This window comes from Numida meleagris, chromosome Z, assembly GCF_002078875.1.
Source record: "Numida meleagris isolate 19003 breed g44 Domestic line chromosome Z, NumMel1.0, whole genome shotgun sequence".
In the NCBI taxonomy this organism is placed as follows: Eukaryota; Metazoa; Chordata; class Aves; order Galliformes; family Numididae; genus Numida; species Numida meleagris.
Window position 1 is genome coordinate 29,253,703 of NC_034438.1, and position 21,826 is coordinate 29,275,528.

A 21,826-nucleotide genomic window follows, 5' to 3' on the forward strand; every position below is an offset into this window, starting at 1 on the left:
ATTAGTGGACCAGCAGTGAAGCTCCATACAGCAACTACAGCATCAAGTCATCACTTTTACATTACTTACACTGATTCCTCTCAGATTCTAACAGTTACAAGTCCGTTTTACATTAATGAAATGAAAAATAAGACCTGTAATCTATTGCAGTAGGTATTATCAGACAATGAGAATGGGCTAAAATAATTAATGCAATTAGTATACATCCCTTAGATAATAACTTCTATTTGACTATCCAGAAAACTGCGTGATTCTTAAACATCTTCATATATCTTATAGTTTATTTTATCAGTATTATGAGAATGATATTGCTTCTTTCTTGAGATTACTCTGAAAAAGTCCTGTTGCCTGACAGCCTCACAAAAAGGTCACAGAATACCTGTGCATTTCTGTTTAGGAAACCAAGGCCTAACATAGCATCAACTAATGTCTTAGATTCAATTTGCTTTGTATAGCTTGAGGACTACTACCCATTCTTGCTTCTTTAAGTTGGGTCATGCAGTTGCAACAATGAGACTACAAAATATTAAAATATCTCCCCTGCTGTAAGAACATTGCAAGTTTGAGTGCATTACAGTGAATTACAAGTCTATGGGTCCAAATGACATACATCCCAAGATCCTGAAGTAATACCCTGAAGTAATATCCTGAAGGATATACCGTGCCTGATCCTCACTGCTCTTACAAAAAAAATTTTGTGTATGATGAATTTTAAGGTTTACAATTGCACTTAGAAAATCATGTTCTAAGTAGATTTTTGCCCATTATCAGAAAGAACTTCAGCTCTATATCACTCCTATAGTTAATGTGTGTTTTTAGTTTATTAATAATACATTGTATTTAAAGCTTAAACTTATCTGTCCTGTATTGTTCTTCCATTTTTCAGTCCTTAATATTTAGGTGATCTAAAGCAGGTTTTCCATTCTGCGAAAAAAATCAACCAGTATCTTTCTTTGTCAACTATTTGTAGAAGTAGAGGAGGATGTTTAAAACACAGCAGCATACTATACTCCACACTCACTTCTTCGTGTGATGTATAGCAAGATGGTGTTACTCAGTGATTGAGTCCTGCATGCAGACATAGTTAACATACATTACAGCAAAACTGAGCAAACGGGCCTGCATTTTAATCTTTCCTCCTTTTCTCATTAATCCAAACCACTCTGTAGTCTAACAAACTTCCCATAAAATATTTTTTTTTGGCAAAAGAATGACAACCTATATTTCCTCAGATTTAATAGCCATACTGGAACAAAGAGTAGAGAGGTATTGGCAGACACATTTCAGAAGTGTAAAAGACCGATAACTCATGAATAACAAGTCTATACTAACAGTTTTAATGAGTGGTTTAATGGTTTAACGGACGGCACGTTAATAGGATTTCTAGTATATTCATTTTGAAAGCTTGTCTTCAATAAAGCTGTCATTAACAAAGAACTGGATTTCTTCATAATATAACTGCGGAGTATGGGTGCTTTGTGCAAAGGAAATAAAGATATCCATAATACCGTTATTACCCTTTGACTAATCTTTCAGCTATTGTGTTCTAAATGGTTGGCTGCTGAGGGAAAAAGAAATTGTGACTAGGAAAGTACTGCAGAAATACGTATGCATCTTACGCGAAATAGTTCTTTTACTATGAATCATGGTAGCAAGAAAGTGTTTCTGGAAGAATTTTAAAGGACTCATCACACTAATATCTATACTTGCTCACTGTGAAGTTTTCCTTTAGGCAAATGTTCCTTGCTAACATTGCAAGTCTCCTGAGAGTATATCCTGGTGTAGTACTGAGAAAGGAAGGAGAATGACAGGCTTTCTGGAGTAAGATCCTTGCTGTCATGGAACAATGCTCTACTAAGGATTGCTGTGCCAGCAAATGAAGAGCCAGCAGGTTTGAGTTTTTGTGTAGGGAACACTGTTAGTTACTACAGAGGTTTCACAAACCCAGAAGGAGAGGGAAGTATGATTCCTAGAGAATTTCTCAGCACTGCAGGTGCTGTGTTTGAGCTCCAAATTAGATCAACAAAAAGCATGGGTTCACAAAGAAAACTAAGTCTAATTAGAAGAAGAAGAATGCAAAAAGAAATTTAAGATTATGTCAATTCAAACAGACTACAGAACTGAAGAAAGTAGTCAGCTACCCATAAAATCAAACATTTTGACCCCCTTTTACCAGTGTCAGCAACTGCACTAAAAATTTCATACCATAGCTGATGAATCTATAAGAAAATACTATTATATTATGCAGGACACTAGCTAATAGAATAAGAATTATGTACTGCATTACAAAACATAATGCATGAACTTTAATACAACTTCATGACAACTTGGCAATGGAATTATATTTTCCTTCTAAGGCAGAGTTGTTCACAGCACACTGTAAAGGCTGCCATTCACAAGTGATATGGGGGGCAAATCCAAATTTTTTTGCATGAGAACTTTTTTTGGTGCTCAAATACAAGTTTGTATCTTGGTCCTAGAAATAGAACTGAAAATGCACTAATGAGTGATTTCCTGTTGAATCTCAAAGGAAAATGACCAACCGTTCAAAAGCAGATAGAAACACATCTGAAGTTTTTACCAGTTCCTTTCGAGAATGAAGATATTTCCTCTACTGTATCAAGCAATAATCCTATGACAAAATGAGATGGCATAAAACCCTATCCCAATGGAATCTAAGAAGGTATATAGTATATTACTAAAGTGCATTTAAGGAGGAAAACTTACTCACTTTGAAGGAGAATCTCTGTTATGTAAAAGCTTTAGAAAACAAAACTTTTTTAGAACTCATTTTGTATTTGTCTTCCATCTTAAGATGTAATTCATTTCTTTTCCACCTATGGTTAAAATATTTTGCATTTGATATCATAACCAGTTATGTTAGTAATAACTATGTGTTGAAAACAAAGGCTTATACTCCACTTCAGGTGGGAAAAAAATACCAGGAGCGGACGAGGAATGAAAAAAAAGCTTAGTTTAAAAATTTTTCTTATTAAAGCATCCTCTTGGTTTTTTTTTGGAAGAGTGCATGAAATAAAGAAAATTCATTGAACTTTTTAACAATCTCATAGCAAACACTGGTGTTGCTTTCAGTTTTCAACGTGTTTTTAAAATACTGTCAACAATGCTTTTGGGTGTGTGTGTGAAAGGAGTAAAGAAGACTTGTTCTATGCAACATAAGGAGTTATCGTAAAAGCCTTCTCCACTGATTCCTTCATTTCCCTCCATAAACACTTCAAAAATTGCAAATTATTCTTTTTAAAAATAACCTCATAAATCTCAGATTTACCAATAACAATCTATAAATAGTACATTCCTGAATGATTTTTCTTGCTGAAATGGACTATGTTGCTCTTCCTACATATATCTGTGGTTTTGGTTGGGCAAAATAAAGGTGACCTTTGTTATAGATACATGGATTTTAAAACAATCTCCATGGAATTTCTTGGCAAGATAGCATTAGCTATCAGTCCAAAACCTAGCATCCCACTACATTAACAACAACTTTCTTGTATCTGAATATTCTTTTAATTATATAAGCATAAATACATGCTGTTAGTCCAAAGAGGCATCCACAGTACAAAGTAAGGTTGTAATACACTACTATTAATCTTGATTGCTGCCATTTCAGATTCCTGCACTATTGTCTTCATAATTGACACTCCTAAATATCTTACTGGCTCAGAGACTACTATAGCTAGAAATAAGCACCAAACAACCTCTGTGAAACCAACAACATATGCGCTATTAGTAAGAAGACAAAAAACTGTAAAACTGTTAAAAGTTTACTGAGTACATTAATTGTTTCTCAGTTAACGGAGCACATCCTATGAAAGTACAGGTGTAGAATATCAGTAAATGCTGTTTTTAATTTTAAGAAAAAAAAAAACTACTGTAGAAATAAATAAGAGATTCATTATTATTTTTTTTTTTTGCTGAGGATGAATTGTTTTTTGCATATAAGTTGGTATTATCTGCAATGATATGGCAGTTATGTGCAGCTGATTCTCTGGTACAGGTTCATTCAGCAAGCTATCTGATTTTCATAGATTTCAAAAATGTTTTATATTAATAAGCTTTATAATTGCTTTTTCCATAGAAGACTCACAGTGTTTTAGTGTTCAGTGTTTATCTTGTTGAAGCTTAAGATATAAAAACATAAATGTACTACATTCAGTAAATCGTCTTCTCATCAGAGATCCTTCCAACTGACACTGAAAAGCTACAGTAAAACTAAATAGCATGGCACTGTTCAACAGAGTCAAAATACATCTTCAGTTTTTCCAATAATCAGTGTTAAAGACTTACTCTAATTTAAAGCCAGATGTAGAACACAGTAAAATAATACACAGCTTCTCTTATCATTAAATAACCAGCATACATACGTACACACATACGCTAAATCATGCAATAACATGCAAAGGCCAATATTGCAATCTTTACGTTACTATGTCAGATTCTCACAAAAAAAAAAAAAAAAAAAAAAAAGTATGATTCTGAATCTAACCTCTTAAGGATGTAAAGCAATGACAGCAGATCCCAGATAACAAGTATGAAACTGTTTTACACAAGGCACAGGAATCCGCTTTGGAGGAATAAATTTTCTGCTCATTGTGACAGGAGGAAATTACTTTAGTAATCTAATATGTGTATTGCATAAAATAGGCAGCATCTTAATATTCTGATTCAGTCTATCTCCATGACCGTTCTTTATTGTTAAATTCTAAAGGCTAAGAATGAGATATAATACATAAAGGTCAGTTTCTTGAATATAGCTTTCTGCTTAGCAGCTGTGAAGTCCATATGGAGCCTTGAACTGCATTAAGATCCCACTGAAACTGCCAAAGCCAGAAAAAGCTTAATACTAATATATATGGGTCAAGAAACTTCAATTGAAGTTATAGAATACAAAATAAATATATGACCTAAAAGATATGTTGTGGTAACAAGGTAAACTAACATTTTTAAGGCTAAAAGATGGCAAGCTAATGCTTATAAAACTAGGATTATAGAAAATTTATTTATAAGTAGAAGTAAACTTTACTGAGAAGAACTATGTTAAAACTACAAAAACACTTTATTCTACAGGTTAAATATAAGTTTATTTAAATTTTGCAATAGTAGTAATCTTTAGGGCTTAGCCTCTATCCTCCCACGAAATCTGGTATTCAGTTATAAGAATAGATATCAACACTGTTCTCATTATCTTCCCTTCTAAGAGCTGGGGTTTCATAGATGAAGAATTTCATAAATGGAATGTAAAATATTACGTGATAAAAATAAATAAAATAATGGAGTGTAAGGAGAAGAAGGCAATTTTATATATATATATATATACATATGTGACTGCTGATGAAAAATGTTTGTTTCTCCAAATGAGAATTAAATGGAGTATTTTATTACCAGCAACAAAAATCAGTGGTTTCCTGCTACAAGTTTTACCTTTGCCTTTAACTCATGAAGACAAAAAAATCTTTCTTTTTCATTCTATGTTACCAGTTCAAACATTATCTGAAGTGACAATAACTGAACTGTTACCATCTGTACCCATCTTTGCTTTGATAGTTACTTTTAAGAGACATCAGTGAGGACTGCTGCTGAAAGGCAAGGTCCCAATCCCCAACCACAAATGTTCCCACCAGCTCCCTTGTGCTGGCACTAGAGCTCACACAGCCATGTGATGAGCTAGTTCAGGGAATTGATCCAACTGAAAATAGCAAAGAAAAATAAAACAATTAGTTTTCAGCTAAATCTATTTCCTGAGACAATCCTTGAACAGCTGCACATGTGCTAGTGCCAGGACTGGCACAAGAGAAACAACAGGAATGCACAGCCAAGACAGGGAAATGACCTACAGTGATCACCAAACTGCAGCCTTAGCACACTGCCTACTCCAGACCATGAAATTAAATAGCAGTGCTTTTCAGCAATTCTGTTTCAAAATGGGTGAACACTGAACTAGTTAGAAACAAAGTGGCATTTCTAAAGTTGAGATTTCAAAGGTAATTTTTGACCATCCCTTGGGCAAACCAATGTGAACGAAGCTTGATGGTGATCTACAGTCAGTCACATTCTTTAATTTTTGATTACTCTGCCCCAGATGATTCATTTTGTAAAAAATAATATAAAATGAAACACAGAATGTATAGAGGCTGTTTATATAGGTAAAATTTTTGACAATATTGATACCAAGCATTCAATAATTCAGCACATCTTCACAACACTGGCTGTAAATGGTTAAGATTACATTCTCAAGATGATTTTAATGATTTAACAAGTAAATAAAGTCTTTTATATTACACTATAAGAAGTATCACACCATCTTCACAACATACTCAAGACATAGTAAAGGTGCATTTTACTGGAAATTATACTACATTGTATGAGTTGTAATGACATTGATCATTTATTTCCTACACAGGTATTCCAAGGAATTTGTCTGCAGTACAACAGGAAATGATTGTCAAATTCATATCAAATACTAGCTTTTTTTCATGTTGAACATCATTACATAAATTTCCCCGTCTGATCCTTTGTATATCTTTATACTTAAGAACAATTTTTCATGTAGAAATGTGATAAGATACTCCTACAATTTTTGACTGTGACAGTAAACAAGATCCCTGAGATGCTCTTCAAAAGAATTTACTTCCCAAATTTGTCTGTACAGAGACTATACAGACCTTTTGATACCTAATTAGATTATTTTTTCTGAACAGTCCTACTTCTGATTACTGTTTAATTAAATAATCATCAGTTGTATTTCTCTATTACATTAGTAGGTATTCATTTTTAATTCATGTCAAGTCTCTAAATACATCACAAATTTACAGGATCTTTCTACCAAGCAGTCATATGTATCAGGCAAGTGCAAATTCTTTAATCCATGCAAAATTAACATAGTGGACTGTAATTTCTTCTTTGTGGACTGCATGTGTCCTGTCAACACTTAACAACACAGTGGATAATGTTTTAATAACCCAAGGAGCTTTTAGCTACAGAGTAGATGGATAGTGGTGCATTAAAATTGAAAGTGCTGTATCATTCAACCACTGCTTCAAGTATGTGCACGTAGAATCTGCTGACACATATCTTTACAAATAGATTGTTAGAAGCAAAGGAGCTACCTCGCCAATGTAGACATCTTAAACAGTGGACTTACTTTACCATGGCTTTATAGTATTAAAATGGCATCACAATGGTGGACAAATATCAGGGAAAATCCTAGAGAAACAAAAAGCATATTTTTGATAATGAGAAGTGAGAAAATAAAGCAGATTACCTCATACTCCTGTGAAAACTTCAAATTGTCATTTGCTTTCAATCTTTCAATATGATCTGCGAGTTCCAAGATAGGTATTGGGGGGTGACTGGCCATACCTGTTGGAAAAGAAAGAAGAACCAAATTTAAAATAAACTACAGTGATGACAGCACTATAGAAATCAGAAAATGTAGTAATTAGAATGGCTAGAAATGTGTAAGTAGTAAAGATGTCATATGTGAGAGGAGCAGGCAAATAGTTTGGTTACTCAAAGCACGACATGCTCTGGATAGATGAGCTCTGAAGCCAAATTAAAAGTCACCAAGCATATTCCCAAAGCTAGCATTCCTAGTGTAAAGGAAGAAGTTACTGTGAGATGAGTCAATGAGGTTAGCTAGGCATGGAAAAATGAGACAGTTAGACCTGATGTTGACCTCTGCTTTGAGTAATGACTCTTAACGTCATTTCAAACTTCTTCTCCTGCACTATATGAAATGGAAACTGCATTGAATTGGATGAGGAAAGGTGAGCTGGCAAACAGACACTGGAAGCACCCTAAAGGAGAAAGAATAGTATTTTGACAGAAAGCAAAGTGACTTATGCATAATCAAGAAAAACGAACTTGAAGGATGAAGGTTACCAAGGTAACCAGAGACACCTGAACCTGCAAAGGAAATGGTACAAAACAAAAAAACCTCGAACCAACAGAAAACTAACTTATAAAATTAATGTAAGTAAAATGAAATGGATAGCTTGAGAATTCATAATAATGTATAGAGGTCTAGAAGACTGACTATGCATTCTGACTAAAGTAAAAATACTGAAAATATTCCATGAAATTTTGAGGTTACTGACATTCACATGCAACTACAAATGACTAGAATAGCATGCATCATTGCTTTTAGACAACGGTCACTGAAGACAAGATCAGACATCAGACAATTAGAGCTTCAAAAATGTTTTCACTAGTAGCAGATTGTAGAAGCAGGGGTTGTACAGTTTCACTGGACACACATACTGACTGCACTAGTACCTTAAAATATGCTTTATCTACAACCCCATTTATCAACCCCCAAAAGTACCTACAATCTACTTCAGGTGTAAACATCTTTGTCTACTGATGAAGATACTAAGTAAAAAATAAAACTAAGAGCTGGGAAACAGGGATAGATATGGGTGAGGAAGGGAGTATAGGGACAGCAAGGCAAAAGAAGGACAGAAGAGATGTGGGGCCAACTAGCACAGTCTGCCAGCTGAAGATCTGACAGGCAAAAATTTGTGAACATCATTGTTTTAATGTGTGTCTCCATGACCCTCATCCAACTGCTTACATTCTTCTCTTCATGCTTAACTCAAGTGAGTTTTCAATTGCTTGTGGGAAATCAGAGCTGGCTAGAAAAAATAAACTAGTGAACCCCAGAATCTCTTGAAATTACAAAAGGAAAACATTGATGACTCAAGGGGGCTCAAGCTGGAAGCCATGTTGCACAATGTCATTTGCTTTGTCACCATGAATTTCAAGAACATGCCTAAGACAGTTAACTTGCATTCCCTATAATGTAGCTGAAAATGACCATGTGATTACAACACAGCCACACTTTCTTTCTTTCTTTCTTTTTTAAACTCTTCTTTTCTTTTTGTTCCTTTGACTTTTCAAGCATAATACTATTAATGTCCAGCAACACTGACCCTAATTCAACTGACTCCATAAACGTATATTTTTGTATTACCTTCATAGCACATATGGGATGTTGAAATAATATTTAAAGTAGACATAAAAGCAATTTGCCAGTCAACTAACAAAACAGAATATTCTACTCTAATGGGGAGATTTATTAGAAATTTCAATTAATAAATCAGCCTATAATGAATTATTTGAATCAGTTCTGGTTGTCTCCCATTTTCTTAGAAATTTCACTTATTCACAAAAGATTGTGGGTGACAGACATCTAACAATTAAACTGATTGATCCAGATCAAGCACCCCCATGGAAAATATGTGAGTGAAAAGGCACAAGAGAACTCTAGATTGATCCAGAAATGGAGGTGGACTGATGTACATCTAGAACAGTGCTTGAACAGAGAAAATAATAGAGACAAAGATGTTTAGACCTTTTCGAGCGAATCGTGGGAGAGAGTTATTATCATATAAGGACTGAGTGGTAGTTTGGCTAGAGAGGGAGGACACAGAGCCAATCAGGGAGGCGTAGGGGACTGAATTACTGCTCAAAGCTGCAAAAAGTAAAAGCCAATTGGAAATGGGAAACAAATTAGTAACAGTAGTAGATCACCATAATCAATCAATCTTGTACATACAGGCACTTCAGACATGCACAAAACAGAGTCTGGAAATTCAACTAAGAAGATGTTTAGAGATCCAATTACCCTACTGTAAATATAAAGGACATAAAACCAAAAAGATGAGACTTGTTGTATACATGATGAACCTGACTAAATCACCAGCATCAAAAATATCAATAATTAGTTTGCTGCAAAGGACATTTTTTTCTTTTTTTGGAAAAAGATGCTGATTATCCAGTGCTTTTAAATTGTTTCTATTTATGTGCTCCTCTACATGCCAACTAATATTCCTAAAGGGAGAATTCGTATTAAATATTTTGTGCAAAATGAAACTTGACATAAAAACTTCTTTATAAGAAAAGAAAACTACTTATAACTTCTGAAACTTGATAATTTTGACCACATATAACCCACCTTTGTCCAAGATTTACTTTAGGCAGTTACATTTAACACTTCTGAACTTGCTTTAAATAATATACAAAGCACGCTCTACTAAGAGCTAAAAGTACCTATTTTCTTAAAAAGAACTGCTAGACGACTTTTGTTATGTAATCCGTTTGAGAATCATAACAAGCATCAAAATGGAATATGCTATGAATGAACGTGTTAAGATCTCAGCCTACCTCATATAAAAGCACAAGGCTCCTACTCAACTTGACTCAAAACCCCACCCAAAACACAGGTAAACACACTTATTTTTATGGCTAAACATAACAAAATACACTTATTTGCTGACACTTCTTCACATAAATCAACATATGCTACAAAAACACATAAGATTTCAGACAAAATACAGTTAAATTTCAACAGGTTTTGTGACATGCTAGTAAATCAAAAGAAACGCCATGCCAAACCCATGCTTTAAAACTTTCCTTAAAGTAAGAAAATAAGGAGAAAAAAACATTGAAAAAAAAATCAACAGGAAAAAAAAATACATGCAAAACACAGCTGAAATTGTATTTATAATGAGCTTTTATTTCCAGACTTGGAAGAAAATTGTCAAATTTAATTGATCTTACACAGCCTAGTATCAATCCCTCTACAAGAATTAAATTCAAATGTATGTTTAAATTATCATGTATAAATATCTTCTGATTAATCTGTGGTACACACATAAGTAAGAAGCATGGGGTACCATGTGTGCCACAATTTTAAGGCACAACTGGGAAAGTAAGGTCAGAATTCACCCGCTATCTTTATCCAGGCATTATATTTGCTTAGTGCAATTCTTTACCTGACTGAAACAAGTGGGTGTTTTGGCCTTGTCAATAGTGTGTTAAATTAGGATTTTGTTTGTTGTCAAAGTTTTATGCTAAGGGCTTTTAAAAACACCTGTGAAACATAAAAATCTGAACATATAGGTTGACATGTCCACAATAAATAAGAAATTAGTTAAAAAGAAACATAGTGAACATCTGCTAGAGTACAGAATACTATCCAGATGAACTAAAAATGGGATATACTATTTTCAGAGATATTTCTTTGTAAAACATATTCTGTTAAAGATCTAAATAAAATTATCACACTTGTATTTTAAATGCTCTTTTATTACATACTCATATTTATTCATTTACAAAGAATGCCCTCCCACATACCAATCTACATTAAGATGTTGTGCCATTATAGAAAGAGGAAGGAATCAGTAATGGCTGATACTTTCTCTTATCAGAAAAGTGAAAAAAGAAAAACGTGCAAAATTTGGATAAGGGAAATGGAAAAGATGAAAGATGACCCTGATTTTAGTAGGAATTTGCTATCCATGAAAATTTATCCAGGATGTCCCTAATATATTAGACAAATCACTATTGCTTCAAATTTTCCATTAACTCAGAGTGATCTTGTGTATGGAACTAAACTTAGAAGCTCATGAGAAGTATGTTACTTTGCAATAACTGTTTCAAAATAGTTACCCACACACATATAATACTGTAAAATGAAGCCACTTTTATTCCAGAATAATTCTAAGGTGGATTAATTATTCGGTAGTGAAGGTAATTCTCTTGTGTATCAGACTTAGACCAGCCAAAATCCCCAGGGTATCAAGGCAGAACATCCCACTCTTAGTGAGCTGTAAAAGCTCTCTACGGTGAGAAATAGTCTGAAAAGTTCTCAGACCCTGATCTGAGCACTGCTCTGCTCAATAGAGTGTTGCAAAATCACGGGCTAATATCCAGGGAAAAAAAAAATATTACCTTGGAGAGCAGCAGAATCATAAACTCCACCTTCCATCCAAGCAGATTTTTATTACCTCTACATTAGATTGTAACCAACTGAGAAGTTAGCAAAGTTGTTTTTTGCACTCTGAACCTAAATCTCACTTAAGATGCTTAAATCCTTCGTGTGAGTCGAGTTCACATGCGTGTAAAATACTTGTAGGATAGTCCACTGTGAGAAAGCTATTCCTATCTGTTTTTGCCATGGAGACAAACCTCAGTTCTTCTTTCAGCTTATCATCTTGTCATGACAAAAAGAAATTGTGTACAAAAACAAAAGGAAGAACTTTCCTCCTAGAACAGGTGACTAAATCCTGACATCGCTTTTCCCACATTTGTTACTGGTACTTTTTTCCTATGGAATTCAAAGAATAAGAAATTCATAAGCATTTAGTTACCAAATGAAAAAGCAGAATCTTCAATTTGGGACTGCAATAATTTTATTTATTTATTTATTTTCTCTTGTATTTCAAACTATCTTAGTTCATAAGAGATAATGAGATAATTGTTTAATTGGCATCCAGTTAGGCAAATTACTTATAAGAGTGACAACTATTATACTTAAATGAGAAGAAAAAACAACCATTTTTCAGGAATTATTCAATTCATTTCTTTGGCTGATTGGCAGACTGAAGTCTTTCCCCAAGCCTGAGGTTTCTCATAACCCACTCAAACTATTTAACATCAATTATTTTCCTCTATGTAAAGCTGCTCTTCCTCATTTGATGGAACCCTTTGTGAGGGCTTAATTATTACCCCTTCTCTACCTTTACTCTCCTACGTGGCATAAGGAGTTGAAATTTGTGCACCTGGGTAATGATGTTAATCCCATATTTTGCAAGAAACTTGTAGAATAGGAAGAATGTGATTGATTTTCCCTCAGCTACTCTAGTTACAGAAGAATAACAGACTCATAAATGAAATCCCTTATGCTGCTGAGAGACTGAGTATTTTCATGTTTACTCAAAGAAAACTTGGCACAGCTGTGACCCACTCACTGGCATATGGACTTATCTAAAAAATATACTTTTTTTTTGGATAACACATATGGACATGGGATCTTGTTCTCAGATGTAGAACTGTGGGCTATTCCAAATGTCAAGACAAAATGTCAAATTTTTCTACGGAGTTGCTCCATCTACTGAGGAGTAAAGCCAGAAATGAATTTCACCCTTCATGGCGAAAGAAAGATAGGAAGCCCCTTAGGCAAGTAAAAGATCAGAGAGGAATGTAATTTCTTATTGACAGGACAAGAAAAAGTGATAAGAAAGCAAGATATTTGCTGTGCTGGTAGTTTAGAATGTGGATTTTTATTATATCTTCATGTTGAAGCGACAATTTTATTACCAGTACAACCTAACTGTTGCCAAAATCACTGCAAGGATATCACTGAAGATAAAAAACTATTTTCTGATAATTTCTTTCGAATACCCATGCGTAACTAATTGTATTGAGAGTATTTTGCATTTGCAGTTAGAATTTCAAACTTAACACAACAAGGAATTAATTTTCAGTTTGACAGTTATATATGATTTTCTATTCCTTAAACAAAAAGTATGATTTTCAAGATTTTCAAAAAGAGCTCATTTAGAAGTCTTTTACAGGACTAAATTTTATGACAACCTTGACTTTTATAGGATTTTCTCATTCTCTCTCATAAAGAGTGTTTCTCCCAGTGAGAATTGACAATCTAAATGTGCAAACATAATTTATATGTTCTTCCCTTGTACTTCTTCACATTGTGGATTCATCTTAAACTTTTCTGTTTCTGTCTTTTGTTTCTTTATTGCAAGCAAACAGCGCACCTGAAATGCTTCAAGGAAAGTGTGGATGCTTCCACAAGCTAAATAAATAGATAATAATAACAATAATAATGTCAAATCATCAATCCTGATACAAAACAAACAAAGCCAGTGTCCTAAACCTACAGCTTTTCTGTATTTCCCCTATATTTGCCTTGGAAAAGATTTGTCCTGCATGTTACTTAACAGTGTTAGTGTGCGGAGCTGGATAAACATTCCAGCAGTATCTAAGTATCTGAGTTAAATTCAGGAAGATTTAAACAAAATTGTATCCTAATGCAAATTAAGTGAAATTCTGTTTCTACTAGCATAGGAATTGTATATTGACTTCACTGCATTTAAAATCTCATACTAAGAACAAGGCAATTAGCAAGTGTTAGACAGCAAGGTAAATGTCCAGAGGTAGGATCCGTGGTATTTGGTTGAATGCTGAATATCATAATGGCCTGATCTGTGTCTGTTTCTTAGGAAAAAAATATAATAATTTGATTTCTATATTATATTTTTTCTAGTAATTGAATCCTCCATTTTGTGAAAAAAGATTTAGAGCAAAGAAAGAGATCTCACAACAGAAATGGATTGCAGATGTTCGGCTTAACTAGCTTCACAGAAAACTGCCAGCTTCCCAAATAAACTACAGTGCTGCAAGGAAAAGTATACTTCACTTCTTTTTCGATCAATGAGGTGCTTCAGCTGCTAAAGAGCATTCACTGTACATTCACTGTACTGGAACAAATTAAGGCAAAGCTAAGGCAAGCTTCAGAATACTTCGTTTTCTACCTCTGCTATATGCATGCAGAGTGTATGTTGGGTCTTTAGTCCCAGTTTCACTGTTCCGACAAACATAACTTTAAGGAAGATTCCATAAGTAATTAGCATCAGACCAGGACTGTGTGCAATCATATTGCTAACAGAAAACAAATCTTCGGGAATACAACATGATCAAAATAAAGGTAATTTTATAAACAAAATATCTACTCATAAAGCATTAATACAAAATAAATACTATTTTAAGCATTTCTCTTGTGTTTCCTGACGACTGAACCAAAAATTTTTAAAGAAAACAATGCTTAGTAAATATAAGAGTAAATGGCTAATAAAATATTTGAGAATGTGTTACTTCTACCTATCAGAACTACTGTCATGTTATTTCACTTTATGATCCATCCTAACATAGCTTGATTTTAAAAGAAAGGACCATTTCTCTAGATAGTATGTCTTATCTGTATTTTACATTTACAGTGTACAGAAAAATTAAGGGATATTGATGGATTACTTGATAATGCAACAGATAAGAGGGAAGCTTATTTACAAAAAACATTTATACAAAAAAACTATGTAACTGTATAGTTAATAAACAAATAGATGTGCATTTACCAATATTTTTCTAATGCTCTTAGGTTTAAGTTGTAATTTTAACACATCCACACACTTATGTGACTTGTGAATCTTTTCTACAGAACAGTAACTGTATCATGCAGGCTTTTTCATTAAACATAGAAATTACAGAGCAATCTCCAAACCTATCAGGGAAATACACTGGAAAAAAACTCTTAAGCAATCAAATGTACATTTTTTTAAACAATCTGTTTTGCATCAGAGTAACTCATCAGAGTCTGTGATCATAGAGCTCTCAGTGACATTTTACTACCTCTCACCTGGAGTTTGAAAATTAAGGCGTCGCAGCTCCACTGGGTCTGTAGGATGGTGAGAGGGGACTTCCTTGCTGTTGGGTATGCTGCTCTTTCTAGAATCTGATTCAGCCCTCTTCCTGCATGGAGAAGGTGAATAGATGTATGTAAGAATGAGGTGTTAAGTAGACAAATACAAGCATCTGAGTCTTTAATCATTACATTGTGAAACATGAGATGCATTTTTAAAGTTTTTGATCCATGAAAAGATAAAATAATTATGCATAGTGGGCAGGGCAACCACAATTGGCAATGGCAAAACAAATTTAGATATAGGAATGTTAAAGGGAAATGTCTGGGGCATTCTACCCTAAACCTATCCTCTTGATAATCATCCAGGGCACCAGAATAATTATCTATTATGGGACATAACACTAAACTTAAAAAATTTCACACTGCCTCTGTTTTAAAACCTAACTTGTTACAAGTTTATTAAAACATTACTTCCCCTTCAGCATGTAAATAAAAAATTGTTAACACTGAATACTTTATCTCTGCACTGGTGATAAAAATAATCTGCATTCTTTTGGCACTTTCAAGATGACAGAGAACTGTACAGAAAACACCTGGTCCTTTCACGTTCTAGGAAGTAAGAATCTGCTCTGTTGAGCTGCATTTCACTTCATGCATCTGATCACACATACATATTCAAGGTTCAGATTCTACTTGATATTTTTGATCAAATTAGGACTTTCACTGAAATTTTAGTACTCCTGTCAATCTGTCTAAAACAATCTGGGAAAAAGAGAAGGAAAAAAGAAACATCTAATCTATGCTTCCTTTTATCTAGAGAGAAGTAGAGTCCATAGGTCTTCTGAGTCTTACTGTTTTGGAAAAATGGACTCCTGTCACTTCAGAGTACTATTTTCTTCTGCAAAACATAGAGAACCTTAATTCATAAAGCATATCTAACTGATTGCATTTTCACTCAGGTATCTGGAAATTTAATGGTGAATTTCTAGTGGAATCCCTCTTCTCTAATCCTCTGTGAATTCCTGAATGAAAATGCAAACTGGCTGAAATTCTTCATGAAATATAAAATGAATATAGAAATAGCAGCAAATAACTACTTTTCTGCAAACAGAACTTCGATGATTCCAAGGTTTTCTATAGCTAAATATTTTCCAGGTTTCCAGCATTTGGTCTAATGCATCGCTACTCTACCTTTTTGCTTTCTGTTTTCTGACTCACTCACAATGTAGCAATGCTAAATCTGTTATTACTCTGCTGGGCTCCACTCTTAAAAATGCTTTGACTGATTTCTCCCTCTTCTTGAAATAATGAACACCCGTTGCCATCCTGGAAAAAGTGGATACAACAAGATTTCTTCCAACAAGAAGACTGTGCAAGGAACCAAACAGCAATATTGCTGAAGAAATTCTTACCATCTGTTGTTTCAAAGTCGTATAATTTTATGAAAAAAAAGTTTTCTTGCTAAAAGAATATAAAACCTTAACACTTGTATTAACTTCTCTTAAGTAAAAATATGCAGATTTAAATCTGATTTCCTAAAAAAATAAAAAAAGGAAGACCATTTGAAATTTTTTTTTTTTTACTTCTGATCCTGACTATCACAAAGCAGCACAATGTTCTAATTTTTTTTTTCTTTTTGAATATGGGTGAAGAAAGGCATTTTTCCATTTTCAAGAAGTATTTTTACCTTTATTTCCTTCCTACTTCTGAAGTCTACTGATCAGTGGAGCTGTCCACAGACAACTTTCATTACCTGTCTTCCACTTGCAAGTGAGTTCTAGGCAGCACAATTTCTCATTCATCTATGAGAAGCACTAGAATTTCTTCTAATTATATATATGAGTATTTTGAACAATAGAAAATCTTACTGTTATTATGCTTAGGACCATTCTATCTATTGTATATTTTCAAATTATACAAAGAGATAATAACTGTTCCAGCTGCAAAAAAGTCCAATCAGGAGATATGAGCTCATGGCACCATTTTCACTGGTGTAAGTGTATCAGCACTTAAGCTATGTATAAGTAGTACTATGGAGTTCCTCAGCACAACTCACACATTCATTCAGCAGCTGCCATTACATAAAAGAGCACTGTTTTAACCTAATGAAAACACAAATAAAAGCATATGTACATTACGCAACTGTGTTTTTTCATGAAAATATACCTGATGTAGACAAAAAAAAAAAAAGTGGTGAAAATTGGATGTATATGCTAAGCTAATTTAAGAGTTGTAAAAATATAAAATATCTTGAAACTGCCTTCATGTTGATACATTACTGTCTACATGCATATTGATTGACAGATGCTGTTTTAGATCATTATTATGATAACTTTTTTTTTCCCTTTCTCTCTCTTTTCCAGCTACCCCATCTGATGGCTAAATGAAGAGTAATTATTGCTCAGTTCTCACCTGTCAGGTTTACTACTCCATTTTAGTGCAGCAGAGAGGAGAGAAAAGGCTAAATGTTGGTTTACCATCAGCAAACAGGTTAAACATGGCAACAGGAAGTACAAGGAATTTTGACACACAGTAAAGACATATAACTAACCCAAAAAATGAAATGACAGTTTGGGAATCAAAGAATAAATAGAAGAATAAATAGAAGACACAGGATAAATCAAAAGATACTCTTTTGTTGAAAAAAAAATGTGTTTTAGACCTTGTCTGCAAAGTAATTCCACACTGAATTTTAGCCAGTGAAATACTGCAGAATGGATGCTTAATTAGAGCTATTAAAAATAACATTACATAGATAAATGAAGTCTCACTAACACATCAGTCTTTTCCCTTAAAGAGAGACAAGAGGAGGAAGGGGAGAAAACAGGGTGGTGGGGGATATGGGAAAAAGAGAAGGAGTGAAAGGGAGAAGAAGGAGAGAAAGGAAAGGAAAAAACAAGGTTAAATACATAAGATCGTCTTATACTAGATTAAAAAAAAAAGAGAGAGAGAAAAGAAAACCATTATAACCATTTTACAAATGCAAATAACTAACAAGAAGATATTTTAATGGTACCTTGAAAAGTAAGGTAATCATAAATATTTACACAGTGAAGTATTACACACCTTTTCAGATTTGAAGAAACTGGAATCAAGTGTTCAAAAGTGAATTGGAAGGATTTACTGTATGTTTGCCTAAGCTATATGGTGCAGCAGTGTAATGCTTTACCAAAATGAGCTTGGGATACTTCAACTCCAAATAACAGTCCTCATAACATGTACATATTGCTTCTAGATGACTTAGTCTACACCATCTCTTCATCTACTTAAGTGTTTTCTTTTGTTTCAGATTTTTCTTATAAACCTTATTATTTTGTATATTTTACTCCACATCTGAACAAGCAAAAAACTTATTTTCTTGAGGGCAACAATATGACCCAAAGGAAAGTGATTAGTTAATTTACCTAGATTCCTAAATCTGATTGCTTAGATTTAAGTCTAATTGATTAAAGACATACTCTCAAATAATTCCCATAAGACCATTGTACCGTTGTTACAATGCCAGAGATTACTGAACTTGTCTCTGGCCAACTCAGTTAAATTTGCTGAGATATCAACTCCAGAAAGACAGGAAATTAGATAATATCTTGGTAAAAAGCTTTTTTTACTGTGAAGTTATCAAACAATAGAACAGGTTGCTCACAGAGGATAAGGAATTTCCATCCTTAGAGATATTGAAACTCGCTTGGAAAAGCCCCTGCAAAAAATGCTGTACCTGAGGGGTGGCAATGGGCAGTCTTGAGGGGTGCGGCCCTATGGTTTTGTGAATCTGTGAGCATTTCTGCACACAGAACATTAATCATCTGCTGTCATGCTGGATATTATACTGCAGCTATATCCAGTGAGAACAAAAGGCATTCTTCAGTGATTTCTCCATTTATTACCCAAAAGAAACTAAGTTGTGATGAACTTTTGGCTTTATTCTGATACATGATCCAAAAATCATTCTAAGCAGTATCTTTTCTTTGAGCTTTGAAGAAGCATTAATGTAGAGGTAACAACTTTTAAACAAGTGGACAAATAAATAATAAGGAGTTCATTCATGCACTCCTAGTCTTTGGGCAACTAAAATTTGTTTCACACTAAGCAGGCAAATTATCCACACTATTTGAGATACCATCTGCTTTAAATGAATGCAAGACTCAACCCTCAAAAGGATTCTTTTAAAATTTTCAGTCATGATTACTCTCTGATTGAAATTAAAATGCGAAAGTAATATTGTAAATTATGAAATAGTTCCAGTCTTTTCATAAGAATTTCTACAGGCAAAGGGAATTAAAGACAATTCACTATTATTTTAGTTACAAGTCTTTGCACTTCAAAAGACATACTCATCTTCTTCACACTACCATATCTCTTTAAATATTTTTCAGACTATTTAATTGATTAGACCTTTTGTCCTTTGTTTTCCTCTCTATCCCTAGTACCTATTACACTGGACTCTGGTCATTCTCCCTTTCTACAACTGATTTCTTTAAAAAAAATTTAAAATCTTCTGAGAAATATCTTGCTAAGTATTTTGACATCAGGAGAAACTCACAGGAATTAAAAAAATAATAAAAATCTATCAGTTTAATTTAATATTGTTTTCAGCTTAATGATTCAGATGTCTCATTACACTGACACATTATAAAGACTTAGTTGTAATTCAAAATAAAATGTTTCCTGTTTAATCTAATGAAAACTTCAAATGTTATGACTATTTTGTCATTTCTTCAATAGAAAAATTCTTGAATTATTTTCATGGGCCCATCGTCTCTAGATAAAATGCTAAATCTCCATTGTGCAGAGCTATTCCTGCACTGAAACATTATTACATGTCATTCAACCTGTCTCCCTGCAAAACTCTGAAATAGATTTTACAGATACACTTTAAAAATCTTTTTTTATTTACTCTATCCATTCCTACTGCTAAATGAAGCAATTCAGATTTGTTAGCATGTCACTATGTTCTCCTTACACATTACTTCAGAATTTCATTTTTCATGGTGAGACTGTCTTCATTAATAAAAAAATTAAAGGATCTTCTAGTGAAAAAGGAATCTTCAACATTTTCTCTGTTGCAACCCCTCAGTATGGTGGGATTTTTTATATGCTTAAACATATCTACGTTATTCAACATAGAAATTAAATGTGCCTTGATTTTACTCTCTTTTTTTTTTTTAACATTTTCAGCTATTCTTTTTATGTGCTTTGTGTCACCACAAGGTTTAGTCCTATAGATTCATTGTGATGTTCGAAAAAGTAGGACTATTTAACTATGTGGATGGATAGTGCACAGTTGTGAACACTAGAACAATACCTTAAGCTTGACTAATACTAATTCAGTTTGTGCCTTCAAAATTACAGAATCGAGTTATTCTGAGTTAAGATTGGTGAAACTGCAATCATAATTTCTAAGAGAGATTTTGCTAAAATGGTGCAGTTTAATCTACAGCTTATAAGTAAAATAATATTGAAAAAAAAAAAAACAACCACCAACGTACGGAAGTTTTCCTAAACATTTCTATTACCTTCTCTTACCAGTAGATCTACTATTAGATAACAGATGGAAAATATGTCCTCCATTTTTTATTTATGACAGTCCCTTCACACTATCTGTGATAAACTCCACCTGCTCATTTGTGGAATATACCTATGATTTTTCATTACCAGTACAGAATTTTTTTTTATGATAGTTCTACATTTGCAATCAATATGTCCAGAAAAATTTACACATCTGCTTAATATGTCATTGTTTGGATTTCTTTTGTAGGAAAGGAGATGCTTTACTTTTAATCCTCTAAAATAATTGGAAATTAAGAGTATTTCTTTTTTAGTGCATCCTAATGTCCAGTTTTTAAAGTGACAAACACAAATAGAAAGTTCACTGCTGGCTAATCAATTGGATTGGTTGAGATAGTAGGCAGTAAAGAAAAAACTTCAGGACAATGCAGCATTTACAAACAACAACCATCTAGCACACTTCTGTATGATTACAGACTTAAAAGATACTCTTATAAACTTAAGGTTGCCACTGGACTTATTTTTAATTTAATTAATTAATTGATTTGTTTGTTTATTTAATGTTTAACAGAGAAGTTTCCCTTTGAAAATTAGAAGCTAGCTCCCTATATGCAGTGTCAGAACATTTGGCAGGATACATTTAGGTGGGAAAAGCATACATGGTAGCAGAATTTAAATATTTATAAGCAGCCATTAGTTTTAGGCATTGTAGTCGTTAGATTTAGTAGACTTACTCCACCTATGGAAATTATCCCCTGTGCACCCCACCATCCATCAAAGACAAAGTTACAGCATCTTTGTAGTATATTTCAAACTATGCCCTATCAATATTAAAAAAAAAATATATATATATTAGGAACAATATATGAATATTAAAATCTACTTTGTGCTTTTGATTTACTATCTTGACATGTTTGAACTCATTTACACTGTAAAAGATTGCTAAGTATAAATTAAGATATTGTGCAGTTTTCATGTAGTAAATTCTAAGCTCAAGGAAAGTCCTTTGAGTAATAGCAAACTACTCCTGTGCTATGCACAATAGAAGAAGTAAAGTTTGATCTGATTGTAGGACTAGTA

General features: G+C 33.5%; 1 protein-coding gene across 11 annotated transcripts in view; it reads right to left on the bottom strand.

The window, feature by feature from the left end:
* The window catches only part of PTPRD (protein tyrosine phosphatase, receptor type D), a 374,457-nt gene that overhangs the window by 72,251 nt on the left and 280,380 nt on the right, over positions 1–21,826 (bottom strand). For all 11 annotated transcript variants that reach the window (XM_021379996.1, XM_021379991.1, XM_021379989.1 and 8 more), the window contains 2 exons: positions 15,236–15,348; positions 7,283–7,380 (listed from right to left, as the gene is read on the bottom strand). In XM_021379996.1, coding sequence (XP_021235671.1) covers positions 7,283–7,380; positions 15,236–15,348 — 211 coding nt within the window. The remainder of the gene's footprint in view (positions 1–7,282; positions 7,381–15,235; positions 15,349–21,826) is intronic.